General features: G+C 43.1%; 1 protein-coding gene across 1 annotated transcript; it reads right to left on the minus strand.

Moving 5' to 3' along the window:
- Positions 1-407: 407 nt before the first annotated feature.
- On the minus strand, positions 408-11326 carry LOC311130973 (major facilitator superfamily domain-containing protein 8-like; the record flags this gene model as incomplete). The annotated part of the gene is given in 13 exon segments (XM_084163816.1): positions 408-494; positions 2172-2302; positions 2963-3024; positions 3026-3082; positions 3498-3715; positions 4785-4849; positions 5108-5306; positions 5682-5761; positions 6917-7036; positions 7558-7620; positions 10489-10674; positions 11128-11165; positions 11313-11326. Coding segments are annotated over 13 exon segments (1320 nt in total).
- Positions 11327-25210: the final 13884 nt, after the last annotated feature.

Below are 25210 nucleotides of genomic sequence, written 5' to 3' on the forward strand. Positions count from 1 at the left end.
AGCCACTCACTTCAAACTTAGAGAGAAAGCGGGAACACAACATTTGGAAACTTTTTTTCCTTCTTGATAGTACATTTTACAGTAAATCAGGTGTTTGGATTGACATGTGTTTGATAAGTGTAGGGGAACTAAACATGTAAATTGACACAATATCTGACACATTGACAATGGCCTAACAGCTGAAATGTTTATTATACTCTTATTGCCTCATGAATGAATGAATAAATATGCATAAAATAACTTTTAAACTGGTCCTTTTCTGGTGTGGTCCCCCTTCACTGCATTTAAAGGGATAATTCACCCAAATTACAAAATTACATATTGGTTTCCCTACCCTGTAAGCAGTGTATGGACAAGGTATGCCATTGGATTTGTTACACACATCCCTCATTTCTGCAGACACCTATTTATCTTTCCCCACAATCCTCTGAGCTCTCTGCATGTTCCACCACACTGGGCTCCACCAGGCGGTCATAGGAGAAGAACATCATGATCTGATAGAGCGGGGCCAAACGTTAGACAAATATTCAAGCAACCTTAAACTGATTATTCAGTTCTGAGACCAAAATAACAATTTTTTGTTTCCAGGTAAGCCAACCAAACATGTTTGATAACATGTTTGACTTTGCTTTTTTATGGCTATTTTTGCGTTAATTATTACTTTGCAGCGACAAAGAAGAGAAGGAAAGGGGGACTCCAAGCTAGGCTGAAAAAATGGGCTACATGGCCTCCTCTTCCAAGTATCCTGATGGCTAATGCCCAATCGCAGGAAAATAAACTTTGTGGCTTCAATCGCAGTGGGACATCAGGGAATGCTGCGTCTTTCTTTTTACAGAGACATGGCTTACAGACGATATACTCGTCTCTACTATTCAACCAGGCGGCTTTTCCATTTTCCGTATGGATCGGCATGTTTCCTCATCAACATTTCCTGGTGTACCAAAGATGAAAACATCTTGAGCTCCTGTTCACCAGACCTGGAATTTGATGCTAAAATGCCGACCCCACTATATACCGAAGGAAATTCACGTGTGTTATTATCAAAGCTGTGTACATACCGTCACAAGCAAACACCAACGTGCTGGACCATGTATATACACACATCCGTGACGTGTACAAAGCCATCCCTCGCCCCCACTTCGGCAAATCAGATCACGTCCCTCTGTTCCTACTCCCTGCCTACAAGCAGCAACTCAAGAGAGAGCCACCAACACAGAGAATAGTGAGACGCTGGACAGGGGAGGCAGACTCAAACTGCAGGACTGTTTTGAGTATACTGATTGGAATATGTTCAAAGATTCATCCACCCAGGACTTATCCATCCACATTGAGGATGTCAGTCACAGGCTTCATTAGGAAATGTGTTGATGATGTTGGACCAACAGTAACAAACCTGTGAGGATTGGCAACACCAGGGCCCCCCTCAGGGGTGTGTCCTCAGCCCTCTGTACAGCCACGACCGCATGGCTTTACACGACACCAACTCCCTCCTCAAGTTTGCTGATGAGACCACGGTTGTAGAACTGATAACCAACAACGACGAGTCAGCCTATAGGGAGGAGGTACTTGAACAACCTCTCCCTCAACGTCAGCAAAATAAACGTTGATTGTTTACTTCAGGAAGCAGAGGAGGGAACATGCCCCAATCCACATCAACGGGACTGCAGTAAAGAGAGTCAGCAGTTTTAAGTTCCTCGGCGTCCACATCATCGAGGACTTGACATGGACCAACACCCCCACCACTCGTCAAGAGGGCGCAACAGCGTCTCTACTTCCTAAGGCGGCTGAAGAAATTCAGTATGCCACCCCGGGTCCTCTCCAAATACTACCGCTGCACCATCGATTGTGTCCAGACCGGTTACATCACGGCCTGGTACTTCTAAATATTGACTATAAATTGTGCCTTCCTGTATTATACTTATGCTAAAATGTTTATTATATTCTACATGAGCCATTTACTTTATGTTCGTATTCATATCTTTTATTATTTCTTTTTGTTTTTCCATTGTCGAGAAGGAACCTGCAAGTAAGCATTTTGCTGGATGGTGTTTTCCATGTGTATCCCGTACATACAACGAATAAAACTAGTCTTCCACACACAGAGTCTCTATCTCTAACGCGCAGGCACACGCTCACGCACACACACACACACACACACACGGTCAACTCACAGTGAGCAGGGCCAGAAGAGCCATCATTACCCCGAGCATGACATACAGGTTCCCTGTCAGACCCCGCTCCCACAGGGGGCCCAAGATTGTGGCCAGACCCACCACAGAGCGACGCACCCCCTGACTGAACCCTGGAGAGAGAGGGAGGGACAGGCAGACATTTACTGACACAAATACCACAGGGACAGAGATACCATAGCAAAATATTTTAAAATGCTTTGAACCAGAAAAGAAAATTAGCATCCAGTTAGTCCCATTCTGTTTCTTCCATTTTGTGCATAATGAACACAACCCTGAAGCCTATGGTTCTCAAAGCCTCTCAGTAAAAGGTGTTGTCAATGATCTGCTCAGAGGCAGCACAGTCCCAGCAGGTTTGTTCTCTACCCCCTTACATCACACTGATCAATGGTCAGAAAATCTACTCTAAATAAGTACGTTATGAACAGGGCAATATGCAGTTCAAACAATAACAAAGCGCCACCCAGCCACTGTTTTGATAAACTGCTGAGGGTCAGGAAATCTACTCTAAAAAGGTAAATTACGGATGAAACAAGACAGGATGGAAATTTAGTGTACAAGGGTTACGTTCATTAGGGAACAAAATGGAAAATGTTAAGCAACGGAAAATTCAAATACATGTTTCTTAGTGGACAAGTCTAGGTGATCCCTACCTGTTTCACTTTGATTTCTTTAGTTTGGTGCCTAATGAACACAACAGTGGTTTAGAGCACTACAGTTAAACTACAGACAGCTATACTCCAAGGCATCCTCTAGAGGGTACCATTGCTCACCTTGAGTCTTTTCCGTAGTGACTTTGGAGAAGAGAGACACCTGGGCCACAGTGATGAAGGGGTCCCAAAACCTGCAGGAACACCCCAATGATGAACTCTGCTAACTGCCAGGGGGAGTACCTGTGTGTGAGTGTGTGTGTGTGTGTGTGTGTGTGTGTGTGTGTGTGTGAGTGTGTGGTAGTAGCTTAGAAAATGACACCCTTGTATGAGTACACTCTCAGAAAAAAAGAGTGCTACATGGTACTAGTTTCCAGATATAACCTTTTTAGATCAGATACTCTTTCTGGTTCCAAATAGCACCTTTTATTTGGAACCCAGGTTCTATTTGGAAACCAAAAGGGTTCTATTTGACCTGAAAAGGGTTCTATCTGGAGCCTATTTTCAGGGGGTTCTCCTACAGGGACAAATGGTGCTACATAGCACTCTTTCTTTCTGATAGTGTATGCTACATTGTTTGGCCTAGCTAAAAACACAAACCAACATATACAATATGGCTACCTGCGGAGAGAACGTTTCACGTACCATGCATCCTCACTCACCCTGTGGGTTGGCCAGGAAGATGAGGCACCGCACGCAGGAGATCTTGCAGAGAATGAGGCCCATGGCCAGCACCACCCTCACAGCTGTGCGGCGGCTCAGCCAGCGGACAAACTGGAAGCCTGTGATCACCTCCACGCCACAGATGCAGTACAAGACACTGTTCTCCATCTCCACTAAGTTAAAGCACTGCTGGGTCAATGGGGTAACCATGGTCTAAGGTGGCGGGAAATTAATACAGTCACATTATTGAGTCTAATCATGTCCCTGGTTTAAAAATAAAATTTCTTAAATACTATTCTTAAAGCTGGAATCCTTAGCGGTGAAACTGACACGTCTGTTTGCGATATTACAACAACAAAGACGTTACTTCAAACAACGAACACTGTTTTTTCCCCCCCCATTGTACATCATTGCATCTGCGATAGAACAGCACAGTATGTATTACAATGTTTTTTACCATGATGCTGGATACTCATCTCCTCCATTTAAAAAACAAAACAATAACAAATACGCCTGGGGCGACCAGTGGCGCTGTTTTACCATTCTCGGATGTAAGCTTGAAGTATTCTTATTGTTTTTGTGATAGCACAGATAAACGTTCAGTTTGAGAGATAGACAGAGTGAGGGACAGAAAGGGTTTAGGGGCACAGACAGACGGTCGAACTAAGGGCAAACCCCTGTTGCCATGTGGGCATGTGTGGTCCGCTACACCAGACTCCGGCACTTCACGTTAACATTTTATAATAACATTCATGAACAAGCATTAATTTATTTTATTTTTTTACGTGTTTACGCTATTAACAAATGATTTGTTCATTATTTGTCAACATGTATTAACATTATAGTATTTATAACACCATTTATAAGTATTTCGCAGAACATTACAATAAAGTCTAACGAGTCCCTTTATAGTAGCCTGGTCGTAGATCGGTATGTGCTTTAGCCAACTCCTCCAAAACCAAACATGATGATGGCATGATGATATTGAAAGTTGGCTTAGGAATATAACGATTTGGCTACCAGGCTACCCCCTCAGTGGCCTATGCAATATATAACAAATGTACTGAAAGGCACTTCACAGTGAGTGAGTGAGTGAGTGAGTGAGTGAGTAAGTGAGTGAGTGAGTGAGTGAGTGAGTGAGTGAGTGAGTGAGTGAGTGAGTGAGTGAGTGAGTGAGTGAGTGAGTGAGTGAGTGAGTGAGTGAGTGAGTGAGTGAGTGAGTGAGTGAGTGAGTGAGTGAGTGAGTGATTGAGTGAGTGTGACTGGACAGGTGAGAGAGCACTGTTTGGTTAAAGAGTGTGATGAACTGAGCTGTTAACAGCCTAACCCCTTCTTCCCTTAGGAACTCTAAACAGGCGGGGAACAGAGAGAGACGGAGAGACAGAGACAGGGGCAAAGAGAAAGAGGGAGAGAACGGGGGGCAGAGCGAGACAGAGAGAGAAGGTGAGGAACAGGGTTTTCAAGTTGCACAGGTACCATTGTACAGGTGTGTGTCCCACAACATAATTATACACATTTACAAGAACATATTTTACCACCTTGCGAAAAGCCCCCATCATCACCCACCTCAGCTCATGCTGAACCTCTTTGAAGGGCTGGAGTCGCCCTCCTCCTCGGGCGAGGGGGTAGGGGAGAGGTGAGGCAGGTTGCCGTTGGATATGGCCGGGTGAGCGGTCCTGGAGGCGTCAGGGATCACCACCGAGCCGTAGGACCCCAGCAGGTTGTGGCGCGACCCAATCAGGGGCTTCCCTTCTTCGTCCTCCCCCTCACCTTCTTCAACCACCTCCCCATCCCCCACCTCTTTCTCTCTGAGCAGAGGGTGAGAGGAGACACAATGAGTTGGCCTAGCAGTTAGAGCAACAGACCAGTAACCTGTCAATTGCGGGTTTGATCACTGAATGGGGCGTTCAAAAAAACAACAACATCCAATTAATTTTGGCCAGAGAGTCATGAAAGAGGTTGAACTGTATGCATGGATGTGTTAAAACTGTAAGTCCCTATTCAAACTAGCATATTTTACATATAAACAGACCATCTCATGCATCATTCAATTATTCTAAATATATCATTTGACATAGAATAACATAACATACAGTACATCTTACTACACTTGACGTTGCCATATTACTATTTTACTGTGAGGAGAGTAGGAGAAAAGCTTCAGTTGTTAGTATCTTACCCCAGGTGCAGTGTACTTGTTCACCACAAACGGCCCATACTGAAAATCACAGAGCCTCAGGAAGATGTTAAATGCTGGACCTGTGTGTGATGAGAGGGACATCATGAGACAGACACACTAACAGAGACATACAGAAGGTGGGTGCATCCCAGTTGTCTTTTTTGCAGTCCTGCTGCACATGTCAAAATAAAGCAATATCATATTCCTGAGATATTAAAAACACTTCTCAAGGCATTGTTGTGAGTTCAGGGGCCGTGAAACATCTCAGTGTAGGAGTGCCGATCTACGATCAGTTTAGCATTTTAGATCATAATGAATAAGATTATATGGACAAGGGGGACCTGATCCTTAGGGCTGGCACAATTACAGTATAACCAGGTAACAGAAGGTTATGATGAATACCGTCTTGAAAATAAAATAACAGTCATAACCGTTTTAAAAAACGGAACGAACTGAAGAGGGGACGGCCGCGCATTAGTGTTATTGAGTCCGTTTCTGCCGTAACATGGACTCCTAACAACCCGATGAAACTTTGTTGCTCCTTGCTGAAACAAGCAAGGTGTTGTGGCAAACAATATTTGGTTGCCTAGGCAACACCCCCCACAATGCAGCAGCAGCACACATATAAATTGAATGAATAGAACAGCCTTGGAACCTCTAACCCTGGCAATTTGACTGTTAAACTCATGGGTACACTCGCAATGGCTGCCTGCCTTGTGAAGCAATACTTTTCATGGTAATGTAAAATGTTCATTCAAATGGTGTTTACTGATGTGGCTCATGCAATGGAATGTGCTATTTGTAATGTCAGTTGAGTGTGCGCATATTTTAGCACATATTTTGCTTCGTACTTTCCTCCTATGGGTACTATCACAATGGTCGCTAGTCCACCCATTATGCCATCATTGACTTGAATGGGGACGCCCGTTCTATTAATTATATTTCCATGGCAGCACATGCAGTCAGGAGCTGCTTTTTTTAGCTATTTGAGCAGTTATTACGGTGACCGCATCATTTGGCAGGCCAATTACCATCATCCAAAATTCCATAACCATCATTGCCCTACTGATCCTAGATCAGTCAGCACTCCTAATCTGAGGCACTTTCTGAACACATGCCCTGATCATTTTCGCAGCGGGACTGCAAAAAGGACAACCTTGAACATACCCATACACAGAGCGAATGACAACATGCTATGAATGGCACACAGGAAGCAGACAGATAGCAGCACTGACCAATCAGAAGGCCAGCCTGTCGGCACGCCATGACCACTGCGGACATGGTGGAGCGGTCCTCCGGGGCAGTGCTTCGGGTCAGGAAGCCAAAGATGGATGAGCCCGCACCTGTACCAATACCTACAGTAGCAGACCACATACATGGATGTCCATACTAAAACCATTTAAGTACGGACCACCACTAAAACCATAAGCAGAATATGCATCATACTATAAAAAGATGAGTGTTCTAGTACTCTATCTACAAGCATGCAAAATGTGAGCCCATTTTACTCACACCGATGCATTTTGATTAGGCTATAATCTTAACAATCAGATAAATTCAAACAAATTAATGATGTCCTTTAAAACTGTCACGGTTTCGGCCGAGGCTGCTCCTCCTCCTTGTTCGGGCAGGCTTCGGCGGTCGTCGTCTCCGGAGTACTAGCTGCCACCGTTCTTTGTTTTCGATGTTTGTTTGGTTAGGTCTGTTTGGTACACCTGTTCATGTTTAGTGTTGATTATGTGTCCTATAAGTTCTCGTTGTTTCTGTCATGTGTTGTGTGTAATTGTTTTCACCTGTCTGTTGGTGCTCTTCATTTGTTTGGACAGACGCCAGAGTGTACCGTCGCACTTTTGTTTTCGAATATGGGTATTCTCACCTGCTACTAGTCTGCTGGAGAGCAAAAGCCATTTGGAGTTGCTCATAAAATACATAAAGTTACCTGGAGGACAAAGACCAACGTCAGGGAGACAGAACAGTAAAATGACCAGGGATGTATTCATAAAACATTTTCCAATGAGTTTCCATTGGACAAATTCAGGTAGATCCCTCCCAGTTTCGTCCCGTTAGCTTCTGTTTGGTTCCTAGTAGTGATGAGGGAAAGAATACAGTTGCACATCTGGACAATATTTTTCACGATATACAGTGCATTCGGAAAGTATTCAGACGCCTTCCCTTTTCCACATTTTGTTACGTTACAGCCTTATTCTAAAATGGATTTTTTTTTTTAAGTCCTAATCAATCTACACACAATACCCCATAACGACTAAGTGAAAAAATGTTTTTTTGTGTGTGTGTGCAAATTTATAACTAATAAAAAACAGAAATACCTTATTTACATAAGTATTCAGAACCTTTGCAATGAGACTCGAAATTGAGCTCAGGTGCATCCTGTTTCCATTGATCATCCTTGAGATGTTTCTACAACTTGATTGGAGTCCACCTGTGGTAATTTCAATTGGTTGGACATGATTTGGAAAGGCACACATCTGTCTATATAAGGTCCCACAGTTGACAGTGCATGTCAGAGCAAAAACCAAGCCATGAAGGAATTGTCCATAGAGCTCCGAGACAGGATTGTGTCTGCAACATTGAAGGTCCCCAAGAACACAACGGCCTCCATCATTCTTAAATGGAATAAGTTTGGAACCACCAAGACTCTTCCTAGAGCTGGCCGCCCGGCCAAACTGAGCAATCAGGGGAGAAGAGCCTTGGTTAGGGAGGTGACCAAGAACCCGATGGTCACTCTGACAGGGCTCCAGAGTTCCTCTGTGGGGATGGGAGAACCTTCCAGAAGGACAATCATCTCTGCAGCACTCCACCAATCATGCCTTTATGGTAGAGTGGCCAGATGGAAGCCACTCCTCAGTAAAAGGCACATGATAGCCCGCTTGGAGTTTGCCAAAAGGCACCTAAGGACTCTCAGACCATGAGAAGCAAGATTCTCTGGTCTGATGAAACCAATATTGAATTCTGGCCTGAATGCCAATCGTCACATCTGGAGGAAACCTGGCACCATCCTTACAATGAAGCATGGTGGTGGCAGCATCATGCTGTGGGGGATGTTTTTCAGCGGCAGGGACTGGGAGATTAATCAGGATCGAGGGAAAGATGAACAGAAAAAAATACAGAGAGATTCTTGATGAAAACCTGCTCCAGAGCGCTCAGGACCTCAGACTGGGGCGAAGGTTCACCTTCCAACAGGACAACACAGGAGTGTCTCTGAAAATAGCTGTGCAGCGATGCTCCCCATCCAACCTGACAGAGCTTGAGAGGATCTGCAGAGAAGAATGGGAGAAACTCCCCGAATACAGATGTGCCAAGCTTGTAGCGTCATAGCAAAGAAGACTCAAGGCTGTAATCGTTGCCTTAGGTGCTTAAACAAAGTACTGAGTAAAGGGTCTGAATACTTATGTAAATGTGATATTTTAGTTATTGATTTTTATAAATTTGCTAACATTTCTAAAAACCTGTTTTTGCTTTGTCATTATGGGGTAATGTGTGTAGATTGATGAGGAGGAAAAAACAATTTAATTAATTTGAGAATAAGGCTGAAACGTAACAAAATGTGGAAAAAGTCAAGGGGTCTGAATACTTTCCGAATGCACTGTATAGTATCGTTTTGACAATATCGTAATGTAATTTTTGCACTACTTGGCTATACCGGCAGCAAAACTCCAGTATTTGTCTTTCATAGCTTGTTCTCCGTCTTCTTTTTTAAATAGGAAGCCAATTTGTTTTCAGCACTTTTATTTCCATGACTGATCAAAACTTGTTTTCCATTGGCTCACTCTTGTCCCTCTGCAGTAGACATATGGTGAGCAATATGTTTGGAACATTGAATCGCAAAAACATCACAGTATCGAATCGCGATACATACAGAATAGTGAGAATCGAAATACATATTGTGTCAGCACCAAATTATCTTGATAATATTGTATCGTGAGGTCCCTGGCAATTCCCAGCCCTAGTTCATAGTGAATACACCCCAGGTAGTAAAAGGTATTGGGGTGAGTCCCAATAATCTCCCCTGAAGTGTACACTCGTTTACCACTCCCCACAACCTTAAAAGCATTGGATTGGTGTAGGCATAGGCTAGAGGGAGTTTCAATATACCAGTAATTTCCTTGTAAATCCATGAAGGGAAGTGAACAAGTGAACACTCCCAGACAAAGGAGAGATTATTAGGACACAACCACTGGCAACAGGAACTCTCAACACAATGGTGTTGCTTTATTTTCCCTACTCATACAGTCTCAAGGCAAAAAAAGCTACGAAAAGAGAGAGAAGACTAATCCATTTGGATGTTTTTGTATCTCAGGTTACCATGGCCCCATCCAGAAACTACTGCTGGCCCTTAACCCCTGGCTTAGGCACTTTATGTAAATGTCAAAGAGACATTTCCATGGGAAAAAACGGTGTTTTGACAAACCTAAAGTCGAGGTGCAGCTGAAATGTAAAATTCACGAGGGGAATGCTTTATACTATCCTAAATAAATAATAGTTGTACCTGGAAAAGCAGGCCTAGCTCTAACCTGCCCTCTGAAACGCTAGAGGGAACTTTAGCCATATTTCATACACCTATGCAATATTATCAGATATCAACATGTGCCTAGGCCCTAGGTTATTTTTTCTGGATGGGACTTAACTCAGAGAATTGGATAGATGTAAGCAATATGGTGAAAGCTCCATCTTGCACTCTGGTAGGTCAGGTTGAAATGTCGCCATATTGTTTACATCTATCCAATCCTCTCAGATCTATAAAGGTGCCCAAGGGGTAGGAGTTAGGGGGTTGATTTGGGATTCTTACTCACAATCTCGAAGAGGTTGGTGAACAGGATGATCTTCTTGGTGATGCGGGTCTTGTCGGACCAGTGTCCAAACAGAGGCCCCGAGAGGAGACCAGTCAGGCTGAACGCTGATAGGCCCAGACCCAGGAAGTAGGGCGCTGCCCCAAGTGTCTGCAGGTACTTCCATATCGTGGGCAAGATCACAGCTGGAGAGAGGGGAGCCTAGATTAGTTTAAACAATTTGCTCATTTCGTTCCTCTATTTACATTTAGGCTGAACAGTCTCAATTTCCTTAACAACTGAACACTTTTTAAACACACATTTTAAAAGATCATTGAAATGAGTGTGTAATAGGTAAAAGGAAAAAAGATATACGAGTGCATAGGCTGAGGCCATATGGAAGAGGTAACTTTGATAGCCAGCAGCCACTAGGTTAGGTAATGAGCAGGTTATGGTGTAGTCCAGTGAGTTCTACAACATCACATGATAAATGCAGAGAAACATTGTGAGCATTTTCTTTTTGCCTTAGCATTGAAACTCTGGGTCCCATTTTCATAAAGTGTCTCAGAGTAGGAGTGCTGACCTAGGATCAGCCCACCCCCACCCCACTCTATCCACCTAACCTTAGTCATAAACTGATCCTAGATCAGTATTCATACTCTGAGACGCTTTCTGAATACGGGCCCTGGGTCCAACCCTAAAGGACAGTAGGCCACTGAGTCATCACTAAATGTGCACTGGATCCAGGATCATGGGAGATTCCATGCTAAGGAGTGAATCTGATGGAGCTCTACCAAATGAGACACAGCTGACTCAGTCTAATCCCCTGACTCAGTGACCTCACCTGACTGTCCTCATGTCTTATATTAGATCAATGGGGAATGGGGATCACACTTTTCAACACATGGTTAACTAGTGGCTCAAGCAACTGTATGCTTAAGATTAAGGTATAATCTTTGTAAATTATATTATAAATAGGACTGGTGGAGTTATGTCACACATGCTGCTAACACAAATATATGGAAATGTCTGCTCTACCCAAAATTACAACCAACTAATTGCATCATTACCGCAAAAATGGAAGACGCAAGTGGAAGGGAGAAAAAGTAAGGAACTTGTCTGTCGGCCCTGCATTAAAGGCCAAAATTGGTTATAGACAACTGTGATAAATAAAAAAGTATACCAGTTTAATTTAAGGACCAAAAAAATGACAGCTGTGCCATATAGATTGCAAAATAGTTGGGAAGAGATTTTCGATGTATCGATTCCACGGCACATGGTTTATGAACTGATACGCAAAACAACGCCGGATTCAAAACTTAGAATTTTTCAATTTAAAAGATTATACAACATTTTTGCAACCAATATAATTGTATATATATGGGGAATACAACTTTCCCAGCTCTGCAGATTTTGCTGTGAAGAGACAGTCATTAGATCATTTTGGTAGTGTTCATATGTAGCTTATTTTTGCTAACAGGTCCAGGAATGGCTGAAGAATTGCAACATTTACCTGCAGCTAACTCTGCAGATAGCACTACTGGGTGATTTGAAGTCATAGTCAAATCGATCAATAATATAATAATACTTTTAGTAAAACAATTTATCTTTAATTTACAATCTGTAGAAACTATGAGAATAGAAAGGTTCAGAACTTTTGTGAAACATCACAGAACAGTTGAAAAATATATGGCAAATAGAAATTCAATATGGATGGTGTTAAGAGATAGATGGGAGGGGTTGAATGGAGCTGAAGGGTGGGACTAATAACAACAAGATAACTAATGTAAAATGTATATAGGTTCAGAACTTTTGTGAAACAGCACAGTTAAAAATATATGGCAAATAGATATCAAACTGGACAGACATCAGAAATAGATGGGAGAGGTTGAGGAAGGACAGGACTAAAAACAAACAGAATATAACTATTGTGTCCGTGAAATGTATATAGTATGTATAAGCTGGAAGTAGAAGCCTAAGTGTTCATTATTTATTGCAATTAGGGGAGGGGTGGTAGGGTTAGTGTAAAATAATAAAGGAAAATATATTTTGAAAAGATATATATATATACATTTATATTTATATGTACAGTGGGGAAAAAAGTATTTAGTCAGCCACCAATTGTGCAAGTTCTCCCACTTAAAAAGATGAGAGAGGCCTGTAATTTTCATCATAGGTACACGTCAACTATGACAGACACATTTAGAAAACAAAATCCAGAAAATCACATTGTAGGGTTTTTTATGAATTTATTTGCAAATTATGGTGGAAAATAAGTATTTGGTCACCTACAAACAAGCAAGATTTCTGGCTCTCACAGACCTGTAACTTCTTCTTTAAGAGGCTCCTCTGTCCTCCACTCGTTACCTGTATTAATGGGACCTGTTTGAACTTGTTATCAGTATAAAAGACACCTGTCCACAACCTCAAACAGTCACACTCCAAACTCCACTATGGCCAAGACCAAAGAGCTGTCAAAGGACACCAGAAACAAAATTGTAGACCTGCAACAGGCTGGGAAGACTGAATCTGCAATAGGTAAGCAGCTTGGTTTGAAGAAATCAACTGTGGGAGCAATTATTAGGAAATGGAAGACATACAAGACCACTGATAATCTCCCTCGATCTGAGGCTCCACGCAAGATCTCACCCCGTGGGGTCAAAATGATCACAAGAACGGTGAGCAAAAATCCCAGAACCACATGGGGGGACCTAGTGAATGACCTGCAGAGAGCTGGGACAAAAGTAACAAAGCCTACCATCAGTAACACACTACGCCGCCAGGGACTCAAATCCTGCTGCGCCAGACGTGTCCCCCTGCTTAAGCCAGTACATGTCCAGGCCCGTCTGAAGTGTGCTAGAGTGCATTTGGATGATCCAGAAGAGGATTGGGAGAATGTCATATGGTCAGATGAAACCAAAATAGAACTTTTTGGTAAAAACTCAACTCGTCGTGTTTGGAGGACAAAGAATGCTGAGTTGCATTCAAAGAACACCATACCTACTGTGAAGCATGGGCGTGGAAACATCATGCTTTGGGGCTGTTTTTCTGCAAAGGGACCAGGACGACTGATCCGTGTAAAGGAAAGAATGAATGGGGCCATGTATCGTGAATTTTTAAGTGAAAACCTCCTTCCATCAGCAAGGGCATTGAAGATGAAACGTGGCTGGGTCTTTCAGCATGACAACGATCCCAAACACACCGCCCGGGCAACGAAGGAGTGGCTTCGTAAGAAGCATTTCAAGGTCCTGGAGTGGCCTAGCCAGTCTCCAGATCTCAACCCCATAGAAAATCTTTGGAGGGAGTTGAAAGTCCGTGTTGCCCAGCGACAGCCCCAAAACATCACTGCTCTAGAGGAGATCTGCATGGAGGAATGGGCCAAAATTGGGCCAGCAACAGTGTGTGAAAACCTTGTGAAGACTTACAGAAAACGTTTGACCTGTTTCATTGCCAACAAAGGGTATATAACAAAGTATTGAGAAACTTTTGTTATTGACCAAATACTTATTTTCCACCATAATTTGCAAATAAATTCATTAAAAATCCTACAATGTGATTTTCTGGATTATTTTTTCTCATTTTGTCTGTCATAGTTGACGTGTACCTATGATGAAAATTACAGGCCTCTCTCATCTTTTTAAGTGGGAGAACTTGCACAATTGGTGGCTGACTAAATACTTTTTTCCCCACTGTATGTATGTAAACTCAGCAAAAAACAGAAACTTCCCTTTTTCAGGACCCTGTCATTCAAAGATAATTAGTAAAAATCCAAATAACTTCACAGATATTCATTGTAAAGGGTTTAAACACTGTTTCCCATGCTTGTTCAATGAACCATAAACAATTAATGAACATGCACCTGTGGAACGATCGTTAAGACACTAACAGCTTACAGACGGTAGGTCACAGTTATGAAAACTTAGGACACTAAAGAGGCCAATCTACTGACTCTGAAAAACACCAAAAGAAAGATGCCCAGTGTCCCTGCTCATCTGCGTGAAAGTGCCTTAGGCATGCTGCAAGGAGGCATGAGGACTGCAGATGTGGCCATGGCAATAAATTGCAAAGTCCGTACTGTGAGACGCCTAAGACAGCATTACAGGGGAGAGGATGGACAGCGGATTGTCCTCGCAGAGGCAGACCACATGTAACAACACCTGCACAGGATCGGTACATCCGAACGTCACACCTGCGGGACACGTACAGGATGGCAACAACAACTGCCCGAGTTACACCAGGAACGCACAATCCCTCCATCAGTGCTCAGACTGTCCGCAATAGGCTGAGAGAGGCTGGACTGAGGGCTTGTAGGCCTGTTGTAAGGCAGGTCCTCACCAGACATCACCGGCAACAACGTCGCCTATGGGCACAAACCCACCGTCGCTGGACCAGACAGGACTGGCAAAAAGTGCTCTTCACTAACGAGTCGCGGTTTTGTCTCTCAAAGGGTCATTGTCGGATTCGCGTTTATCGTCAAAGGAATGAGCGTTACACCGAGGCCTGTACTCTGGAGCGGGATCGATTTGGAGGTGGAGGGTCCGTCATGGTCTGGGGCAGTGTGTCACAGCATCATCGGACTGAGCTTCTTGTCATTGCAGGCAATCTCAACGCTGTGCGTTACAGAGAAGACATCCTCCTCCCTCATGTGGTACCCTTCCTACAGGCTCATCCTGACATTACCGTCCAGCATGACAATGCCACCAGCCATATAGCTCGTTCTGTGCGTGATTTCCTGCAAGACAGGAATGTCAGTGTTCTGCCGTTGCCAGCGAAGAGCCCGGATCTCAATCCCATTGAGCACGTCTGGGACCTGTTGGATCGGAGGGTGATGGCTAGGGCCATTCCCCCCAGAAATTTCTGGGAACTTGCAGGTGCCTTGGTGGAAGAGTGGGGTAACATCTCACAGCAAGAACTGGCAAATCTGGTGCAGTCCATAAGGAGGAGATGCACTGCAGTACTTAATGTAGCTGGTGGCCACACCAGATACTGACTGTTACTTTTGATTTTGACCCCCCCTTTGTTCAGGGACACATTATTCCATTTATTTTAGTCACATGTCTGTGGAACTTCAGTTTATGTCTCAGTTGTTGAATCTTGTTATGTTCATACAAATATTTGCACATGTTAAGTTTTCTGAAAATAAACGCAGTTGACAGTGAGAGGACGCTATGTGTGTATGTACAGTTGAAGTCGGAAGTTTACATACACTTACAGTGAGGGAAACAATTATTTGATCCCCTGCTGATTTTGTACGTTTGCACACTGACAAATACATGATCAGTCTATAATTTCAATGGTAGGTTTATTTGAACAGTCAGAGACAGAATAACAACAAACAAATCCAGAAAAACACATGTCAAAAATGTTATAAATTGATTTGCATTTTAAATGAGAGAAATAAGTATTTGACCCCTCTGCAAAATATTACTTAGTACTTGGTGGCAAAACCCTTGTTGGCAATCACAGAGGTCAGACGTTTCTTGTAGTTGGCCACCAGGTTTGCACACATCTCAGGAGGGATTTTGTCTCACTCCTCTTTGCAGATCTTCTCCAAGTCATTAAGGTTTCGAGGCTGACGTTTGACAAATCGAACCTTCAGCCCCCTCCACAGATTTTCTATGGGATTAAGGTCTGGAGACTGGCTAGGCCACTCCAGGACCTTAATGTGCTTCTTCTTGAGACACTCCTTTGTTGCCTTGGCCGTGTGTTTTGGGTCATTGTCATGCTGGAATACCCATCCACAACCCATTTTCAATTCCCTGGCTGAGGGAAGGAGGTTCTCAGCAAAGATTTGATGGTACATGGCCCCGTCCATCGTCCCTTTGATGCGGTGAAGTTGTCCTATCCCCTTAGCAGAAAATCACCCCCAAAGCATTATGTTTCCACCTCCATGTTTGACGGTAGGGATGGTGTTCTTGGGGTCATAGGCAGCATTCCTCCTCCTCCAAACACGGTGAGTTGAGTTGATGCCAAAGAGCTCGATTTTGGTCTCATCTGACCACAACACTTTCACCCAGTTCTCCTCTGAATCATTCAGATGTTCATTGGCAAACTTCAGATGGCCCAGTATATGTGCTTTCTTGAGCAGGGGGACATTGCGGGCGCTGCAGGATTTCAGTCCTTCACGGCGTAGTGTGTTACCAATTGTTTTCTTGGTGATTCTAATAATAATAATAATAATAATAATAATATGCCATTTAGCATGATCCCAGCTGCCTTGAGATCATTGACAAGATCCTCCCGTGTAGATCTGGGCTGATTCCTCACCGTTCTCATGATCATTGCAACTCCACGAGGTGAGATCTTGCATGGAGCCCCAGGCCGAGGAAGATTGACAGTTATTTTGTGTTTCTTCCATTTGCGAATAATCGCACCAACTGTTGTCACCTTCTCACCAAGCTGCTTGGCGATGGTCTTGTAGCCCATTCCAGCCTTGTGTAGGTCTACAATCTTGTCCCTGACATCCTTGGAGAGCTCTTTGGTCTTGGCCATGGTGGAGAGTTTGGAATCTGATTGATTGATTGCTCTCTTAAAGGGAGTGCTCCTAATCTCATCTCGTTACCTGTATAAAAGACACCTGGGAGCCAGAAATCTTTCTGATTGAGAGGGGGTCAAATACTTATTTCCCTCATTAAAATGCAAATCAATTTATAACATTTTTGTTGTTATTCTGGCTCTCACTGTTCAAATAAACCTACCATTAAAATTATAGACTGATCATTTCTTTGTCAGTGGGCAAACGTACAAAATCAGCAGGGGATCAAATACTTTTTTCCCTCACTGTATGTTGGAGTCATTAAAACTTGTTTTTCAACCACTCCACACATTTCGGCAAGTCGGTTAGGACATCTACTTTGTTCATGACACACGTAATTTTTACAACAATTGTTTACAGACAGATTATTTCACTTATAATTCACTGTATCACAATTCCAGTGGGTCAGAAGTGTACATACACTAAGTTGACTGTGCCTTTAAACAGCTTGGAAAATTCCAGAAAATTATAGGCTAATTGACATCATTTGAGTCAATTGAAGGTGGACATGTGGGTGTATTTCAAGGCCTACCTTCAAACCCAGTGCCTCTTTGTTTGACATCATGGGAAAATCGAAATAAATTAGCCAAGACCTCAGTAAAAAAACATGTAGACCTCCACAAGTCTGGTTCAACCTTGGGAACAATTTCCAAATGCCTGAAGGTGCCACGTTCATCTGTACAAACAATAGTACGCATGTATAAACACCATGGGACCACGCAGCCATCATACCGCTCAGGAAGGAGACGCGTTCTGTCTCCTAGAGATGAACGTACTTTGGTGCGAAAAGTGCAAATCAATCCCAGAACAACAGTAAAGGACCTTGTGAAGATGCTGGAGGAAACAGTGACAAAAGTATCTATATCCACAGTAAAACGTTTCCTATATCGACATAACCTGAAAGGCCGCTCAGCAAGGAAGAAGCCACTGCTCCAAAACCGCCATAAAAAAGTCAGACTACGGTTTGAAATTGCACATGGCGACCAAGATCGTACTTCTTGGAGAAATGTCCTCTGGTCTGATGAAACAAAAATAGAACTGTTTGGCCATAATGACAATCGATATGTTTGGAGGAAAAAGGGGCACGCTTGCAAGCCGAAGAACACCATCTCAACCGTGTAGCACAGGGGTGGCAGCATCATGCTGTGGGGGTGCTTTGCTGCAGGAGGGACTGGTGCACTTCACAAAATAGATGGCATCATGAGGAAGGAAAATTATGTGGATATATTGAAGCAACATCTCAATACATCAGTCAGGAAGTTAAAGCTTGGTCTCAAATGGGCCTTCCAAATGGACAATGACCCCAAGCATACTTCCAAAGTTGTGGCAAAAAGGGTTAAGGACAACAAAGTCAAGGTATTGGAGTGGCCATCACAAACCCCTGACCTTAATCCTATAGAACATTTGTGGGCAGAACTGAAAAACCGTGTGCACGCAAGGAGGCCTACAAACCTGACTCAGTTACACCAGCTCTGTCAGGAGGAATGGGCCATAATTCACCCAACTTACTGTGGGAAGCTTGTGGAAGGCTACCCGAAACGTTTGACCCAAGTTAAACAACTTAAAGGCAATGCTACCAAATACTAATTTAGTGTATGTAAACTTCTGACCCACTGGGAATGTGATGAAATAAATAAAAGCTGAAATAAATCATTCTCTCTACTATTATTCTGACATTTCACATTCTGAAAATAAAGTGGTGATCCTAACTGACCTAAGACAGGGACTTTTTACTAGGATTAAATGTCAGGAATTGTGAAAAATTTATAAATGTTTAAATGTATTTGGCTAAGGTGTATGTAAACTTCCGACTTCAACTGTATGTATATACATATACAGTGGGGAGAACAAGTATTTGATACACTGCCGATTTTGCAGGTTTTCCTACTTACAAAGCATGTAGAGGTCTGTAATTTTTATCATAGGTACACTTCAACTGTGAGAGACGGAATCTAAAACAAAATTCCAGAAAATCACATTATATGATTTTTAAGTTATTAGTTTGCATTTGATTGCATGACATAAGTATTTGATACATCAGAAAAGCAGAACTTAATGTTTGGTACAGAAACCTTTGTTTGCAATTACAGAGATCATACGTTTCCTGCCTGTGCCATTAAACCCCTACAACTCATCCAGAATGCCGCAGCCCGTCTGGTGTTCAACCTTCCCAAGTTCTCTCACGTCACCCCGCTCCTCCGCACACTCCACTCGCTTCCAGTTGAAGCTCGCATCTGCTACAAGACCATGGTGCTTGCCTACGGAGCTGTGAGCGGAACGGCACCTCCGTACCTTCAGGCTCTGATCAGTCCCTACACCCAAACGAGGGCATTGCGTTCATCCACCTCTGGCCTGCTGGCTCCCCTACCTCTGCGGAAGCATAGTTCCCGCTCAGCCCAGTCAAAACTGTTCGCTGCTCTGGCACCCCAATGGTGGAACAAGCTCCCTCACGAAGCCAGGACAGCGGAGTCACTCACCACCTTCCGGAGACATTTGAAACCCCACCTCTTTAAGGAATACCTGGGATAGGATAAAGTAATCCTTCTACCCCCCCTTAACCGAACCCAAACCCCAACCCCCCCCCCCCAAAAAAAAAAAAAAAAACTTTGTAAAGTGGTGATCCCACTGGCTATAAGGTGAATGCACCTATTTGTAAGTCGCTCTGGATAAGAGCGTCTGCTAAATGACGTAAATGTAAATGTAATGTAAATGTTTCCTGTAGGTCTTGACCAGGTTTGCACACACTGCAGCAGGGATTTTGGCCCACTCCTCCATACAGACCTTCTCCAGATCCTTCAGGTTTCGGGGCTGTCGCTGGGCAATACGGACTTTCAGCTCCCTCCAAAGATTTTCTATTGGGTTCAGGTCTGGAGACTGCCTAGGCCACTCCAGGACCTTGAGATGCTTCTTACGGAGCCACTCCTTAGTTGCCCTGGCTGTGTTTCGGGTCGTTGTCATGCTGGAAGACCCAGCCACGACCCATCTTCAATGCTCTTACTGAGGGAAGGAGGTTGTTGGCCAAGATCTCGCGATACATCGCCCCATCCATCCTGCCCTCAATACGGTGCAGTCGTCCTGTCCCCTTTGCAGAAAAGCATCCCCAAAGAATGATGTTTCCACCTCCATGCTTCACGGTTGGGATGGTGTTCTTGGGGTTGTCCTCATCCTTCTTCTTCCTCCAAACACGGCGAGTGGAGTTTAGACCAAAAAGCTATATTTTTGTCTCATCAGACCACATGACCTTCTCCCATTCCTCCTCTGGATCATCCAGGTGGTCATTGGCAAACTTCAGACGGGCCTGGACATGCGCTGGCTTGAGCAGGGGGACCTTGCGTGCGCTGCAGGATTTTAATCCATGACGGCATAGTGTGTTACTAATGGTTTTCTTTGAGACTGTGGTCCCAGCTCTCTTCAGGTCATTGACCAGGTCCTGCCGTGTAGTTCTGGGCTGATCTCTCACCTTCCTCATGATCATTGATGCCCCACGAGGTGATATCTTGCATGGAGCCCCAGACCGAGGGTGATTGACCGTCATCTTGAACTTCTTCCATTTTCTAATAATTGCGCCAACAGTTGTTGCCTTCTCACCAAGCTGCTTGCCTTTGTCCTGTAGCCCATCCCAGCCTTGTGCATGTCTACAATTGTATCCCTGATGTCCTTACACAGCTCTCTGGTCTTGGCCATTGTGGAGAGGTTGGAGTCTGTTTGATTGAGTGTGTGGACAGGTGTCTTTTATACAGGTAACGAGTTCAAACAGGTGCAGTTAATACAGGTAATGAGTGGAGAACAGGAGGGCTTCTTAAAGAAAAACTAACAAGTCTGTGAGAGCCGGAATTCTTACTGATTGGTAGGTGATCAAATACTTATGTCATGCAATAAAATGCAAATTAATTACTTAAAAATCATACAATGTGATTTTCTGGATTTTTGTTTTAGATTCCATCTCTCACAGTTGAAGTGTACCTATGATAAAAATGACAGACCTCTACATGCTTTGAAAGTAGGAAAACCTGCAAAATCGGCAGTGTATCAAATACTTGTTCTCCCCACTGTACGTCCTTGGACGGTTCACAGATCACAAAGAGGCAGTGTTCGTGTATGTGAGACACAAGTTCTTATCTCCCCCTACTCCCTAAAACAGCTCCTCACATTAATCACAGCTTGTTAGGTTAAACAATTTATATCAGTACAGTACAAACCTTTTATGTTTAATCATTAATGCATTATTTCTAAGCTAGGCATCACATCCAGTTACAAGAAAATAGATCCCCACAAAACATACATAGTCCTTGGCGTATGCCACTCCTGCTAGGCCTCTGTGCTGCTGTGTCATGACCAGCAAACAGAAGTGACCGGCGCAACATGCAACAGCCACTAAATTCATTACAGCAATAGGGGTTTAACATTTTCTATTAAGTGTATATGCCCTTGTTTAAATGTAATCTAATGCGTCCAACATTACATTGCTTACAGAAACAGCAAGGAAGACGACTGAACAATTACTACACTAAGAACGGTTTCATAGACATGGGTTAAGCCTAGTCCTAGACTAAGTAATACCTCTTAATGCAGATCTCCATTGACAGGAACTTCTTAGCAGTGTTGCCAATTTAGCGACTTTGTCGCTATATATAGCGAGTTCAGAGCCCTCTAGCAACACATTTTCAAAAAAGCGACTAGCGACAAATCTAGCGGAGAGTCTGACGTGAAAGCACATATCGTTCTTACTCTTCTCAACGAGAAGCACTCACATGCGGCTGTCGTGGTAAATATATTATGTTATAGCTTGGTCTGACTAAAATCTTGTGCATAACCCATCTTGTGTTGGGGCCTTTGGACTTAATACAATGCACAAAGACTTCTATCTTGTCGGCCTTATCAGCAGGTGGCTATGGACAACACCCACGCCATAGGTCTCTCAAGTTCTCCCAAACTCACGAGTTATTGCTCTGAGGACATACACACACCCCCCCCACACACACACACATACACACACACACACACATCATCATCGTTAAACATACACACACATACACACACACACATACACACACATACACACACACATACACACACACACACATACACACACACACACACACACACATACACACACATACACACACACACATACACACACACACACACATACACACACACATACACACACACATACACACACACACACATACACACACATACACACACATACACACACATCATCATTGTTAAGCACACACACACAAAAAACCCCTTCTCTTAGGCTGAAGACAGAGAACCCGACTCAGAGCCAATGCAATGGAGATGACCTCGACCAACTCATCAGGACCAATCGGAAGATCGGAACTACTAGAATCAACCTACTTTATTTTATTGTATAAAATGTCAGCACACAATGTTTTGGGGCGCGCTCTCAGATATCTCCCTACGAGGTTGACGAACGGGTCCGTGCACGCTATTTACAGATATCTTTACCTCTGAATAAACTGCCTTATATTATACAATCATCCACCTTGTCCAAAAGTCTCTACTTGGTCTCCGTTCTCCAGTAAACTTGTGATCATCAACAAACTTGGTAGCAGAGGGTGGTTTTCTAACTCTGAATTCGGTCCATAAAAGTTGATAGAGACAGGAGACAAGTAAGAGACGGATCTGAAAGGACGGGTGACCTGTCCGCAGGAGCAGCCGGGAATCCAGCTCGCCTCAGGAAACTGATCTAGACGGCCGTCAATACAAAGGTAAGCAGAACCTGTTAAAACAAAATCTGCATATTGTATTGTAGGATAAACCCAAATTATGATCAGTAGTACTGGGCGTGAGTATGGATTACTGATAAATTTATAACATATCTATTATGACTCAAAAGGCAAATATGTAAAGATATCTGAATTCTTTAGGTTTTTACTGTTGAAATGTGACTCTCTAGGGGAGGAGTCTAGTTACAGAGGTGGTGGTTCACGAGAGACGGACCCTTTTATTTTTTGCTGTTGATATCTGAAATCTTAGGTTTTTACTGTTGAAATGTGACTCTAAGAGAAGAAGTCTAGTTACAGTGGTTTTTTTTCCTGTTGAAATGCGGCTTTTTAGTGAGGAGCCTATTACAGAGGTTTTGGTCCACAAGCGATGGACTCTTTTATTTGATCCACAAGAGAAGGATCTGGTGACTTGATAAAAAGATTCAGATAGTCGGGTTGAGTTAATTCCGTGAGAATCCAAGTCCAGAAAAGGTTCTCCCGACTAGACGCCAGTTGAATGGTTTAAACGACTGGGAGTCTCCTTGAGGAGAATCAAAAAAAAAAAAAAAAAAAATACAAGTTCAGATAGTCGGGCAATTTGGTTGACGTGGCACTCAACTATATGTACTGTGAGGAACTTAAACTGAATTTGTGTGTTGATGCTGATATGTAATGAAAAATTTAATTGTTGAAATGATAACCTGAATGTTGTGTAAGATTGGCCGTTTCATGAGACTAACTAGTTGATAACTTTTAAGAGGACCACGGAGTCCTATTTTGCTTGTTATGTAGCCGCTGCGCTAAAAGCTGACTTGAACTTTTTCCCTCTTGTGGAAGTTGGTATTTCCTTAGTTCCTAAAATTAGATTGGTAATTATTTTGGAAGCGCTCGAGTTTGCTAATATATTCTTCCAAAAGGGCGATTCTGATACCTTTTGGGAAAATATATAATAACTCGAATACCTGAAAAACAATAATAACTTTTGCAAAATAATTCCCAAAATTAAATTGGTAATTATTTTAGGAGCGCTCGAGTTTGCTAATATATTCTTCCAAAAGGGCGATTCTGATACCTTTTGGGAAAATATATAATAACTCGAATACCTGAAAAACAATAATAACTTTTGCTAAATAATTCCCAAAATTAAATTGGTAATTATTTTAGGAGCGCTCGAGTTTGCTAATATATTCTTCCAAAAGGGCGATTCTGATACCTTTTGGGAAAATATATAATAACTCGAATACCTGAAAAACAATAATAACTTTTGCAAAATAATTCCCAAAATTAGATTGATAATTATTTTAGGAGCGCTTGGGTTTGTTAATGTATTCTTCCAAAAGGGCGATTCTGATACCTTTTGGGAAAATATATAATAATTCGAATAATTGAAAAACAATAATAACTTTTGCTAAATAATTCCTAAAATTGAATTGATAATTATTTTGGGAGCGCTCGAGTTTGTTAAATGTATTGTTCCAAAAGGGCGATTCTGATACCTTTTGGGAAGATATACAATAACTCGAATAACTGAAAAACAATAGTACCTTTTGCAAAATAATTCCTAATAATAAATTATTGAAAAGATTCTTTGTGTACGAGGGTGGGACATCAGAGATAAGTCTGAGTCAGCGCCAAGAATACATTGCTGGTTTCGGCCAGTGACGGGCTAAGTGCACCAAGATAGTCTAAAAAAAAAACTGTATAACCATGGCAACCACTACCGTCCCAAAACTCAAGTTTAATGAATATCTAGATCAAAAAATACAGGATAGAGCGGGAGGGAAAGAACAGTATAAGACAGTGAAGAAAGTGTGGGAGGGAGTGAAACTCAAATGGACACATGCAGGTTACTTTAGCGGGGGTGCCCCGTCTAAAGGGCAACTCACCTCTATGGAGAAAGAGCTAGGGGAGGCAGTGAGGGAAGGAACAGAAAGTGAATTGGTAAGGAATAAGTCTCACTTATTCAAGAAGGAAGGGACTAAACACAGAGAGAGAGCAGAGGCTGAGCTAAGGATAGGTACGTGGGCAATTGAGGAAACACGACGAGCACACCCATACAAGAAACCAGACATGATGGGTGTGGTGATTGAACCCACAACTGAGACAACACCAATAGTGGGGACACAGTCCATGAGTGACATACCAGCGCCCTCAGCACCACTGTATCCGACCCTGCCACAGGAAGCGAAGAGCACACCACCCGCATACACACACACTCCTCCAACTAACCCTTATAACCCATTCCTAAGTCCTGCAGTGGTACAAGCGCCTGTGTTCGTGGTGCAAGGAGGACACCTAGAGGGGAACATGGCACTAAGCGTAGGGCAAGGAGTACTTCACTGTGTGGAAGTCCGAGCCAACAGCGAGCCACAAGGACGAGAGGAGCCACACCCGGCCAGCGGAACCCAACCCAGACCCAGTCCCACAAGAGGGGGTTCCAACCCAGAGTCCCTGGTAATGATGACTCAAAAC

Source organism: Coregonus lavaretus, assembly GCF_964263955.1.
Source record: "Coregonus lavaretus genome assembly, chromosome: 6".
Taxonomy (NCBI): domain Eukaryota; kingdom Metazoa; phylum Chordata; class Actinopteri; order Salmoniformes; family Salmonidae; genus Coregonus; species Coregonus lavaretus.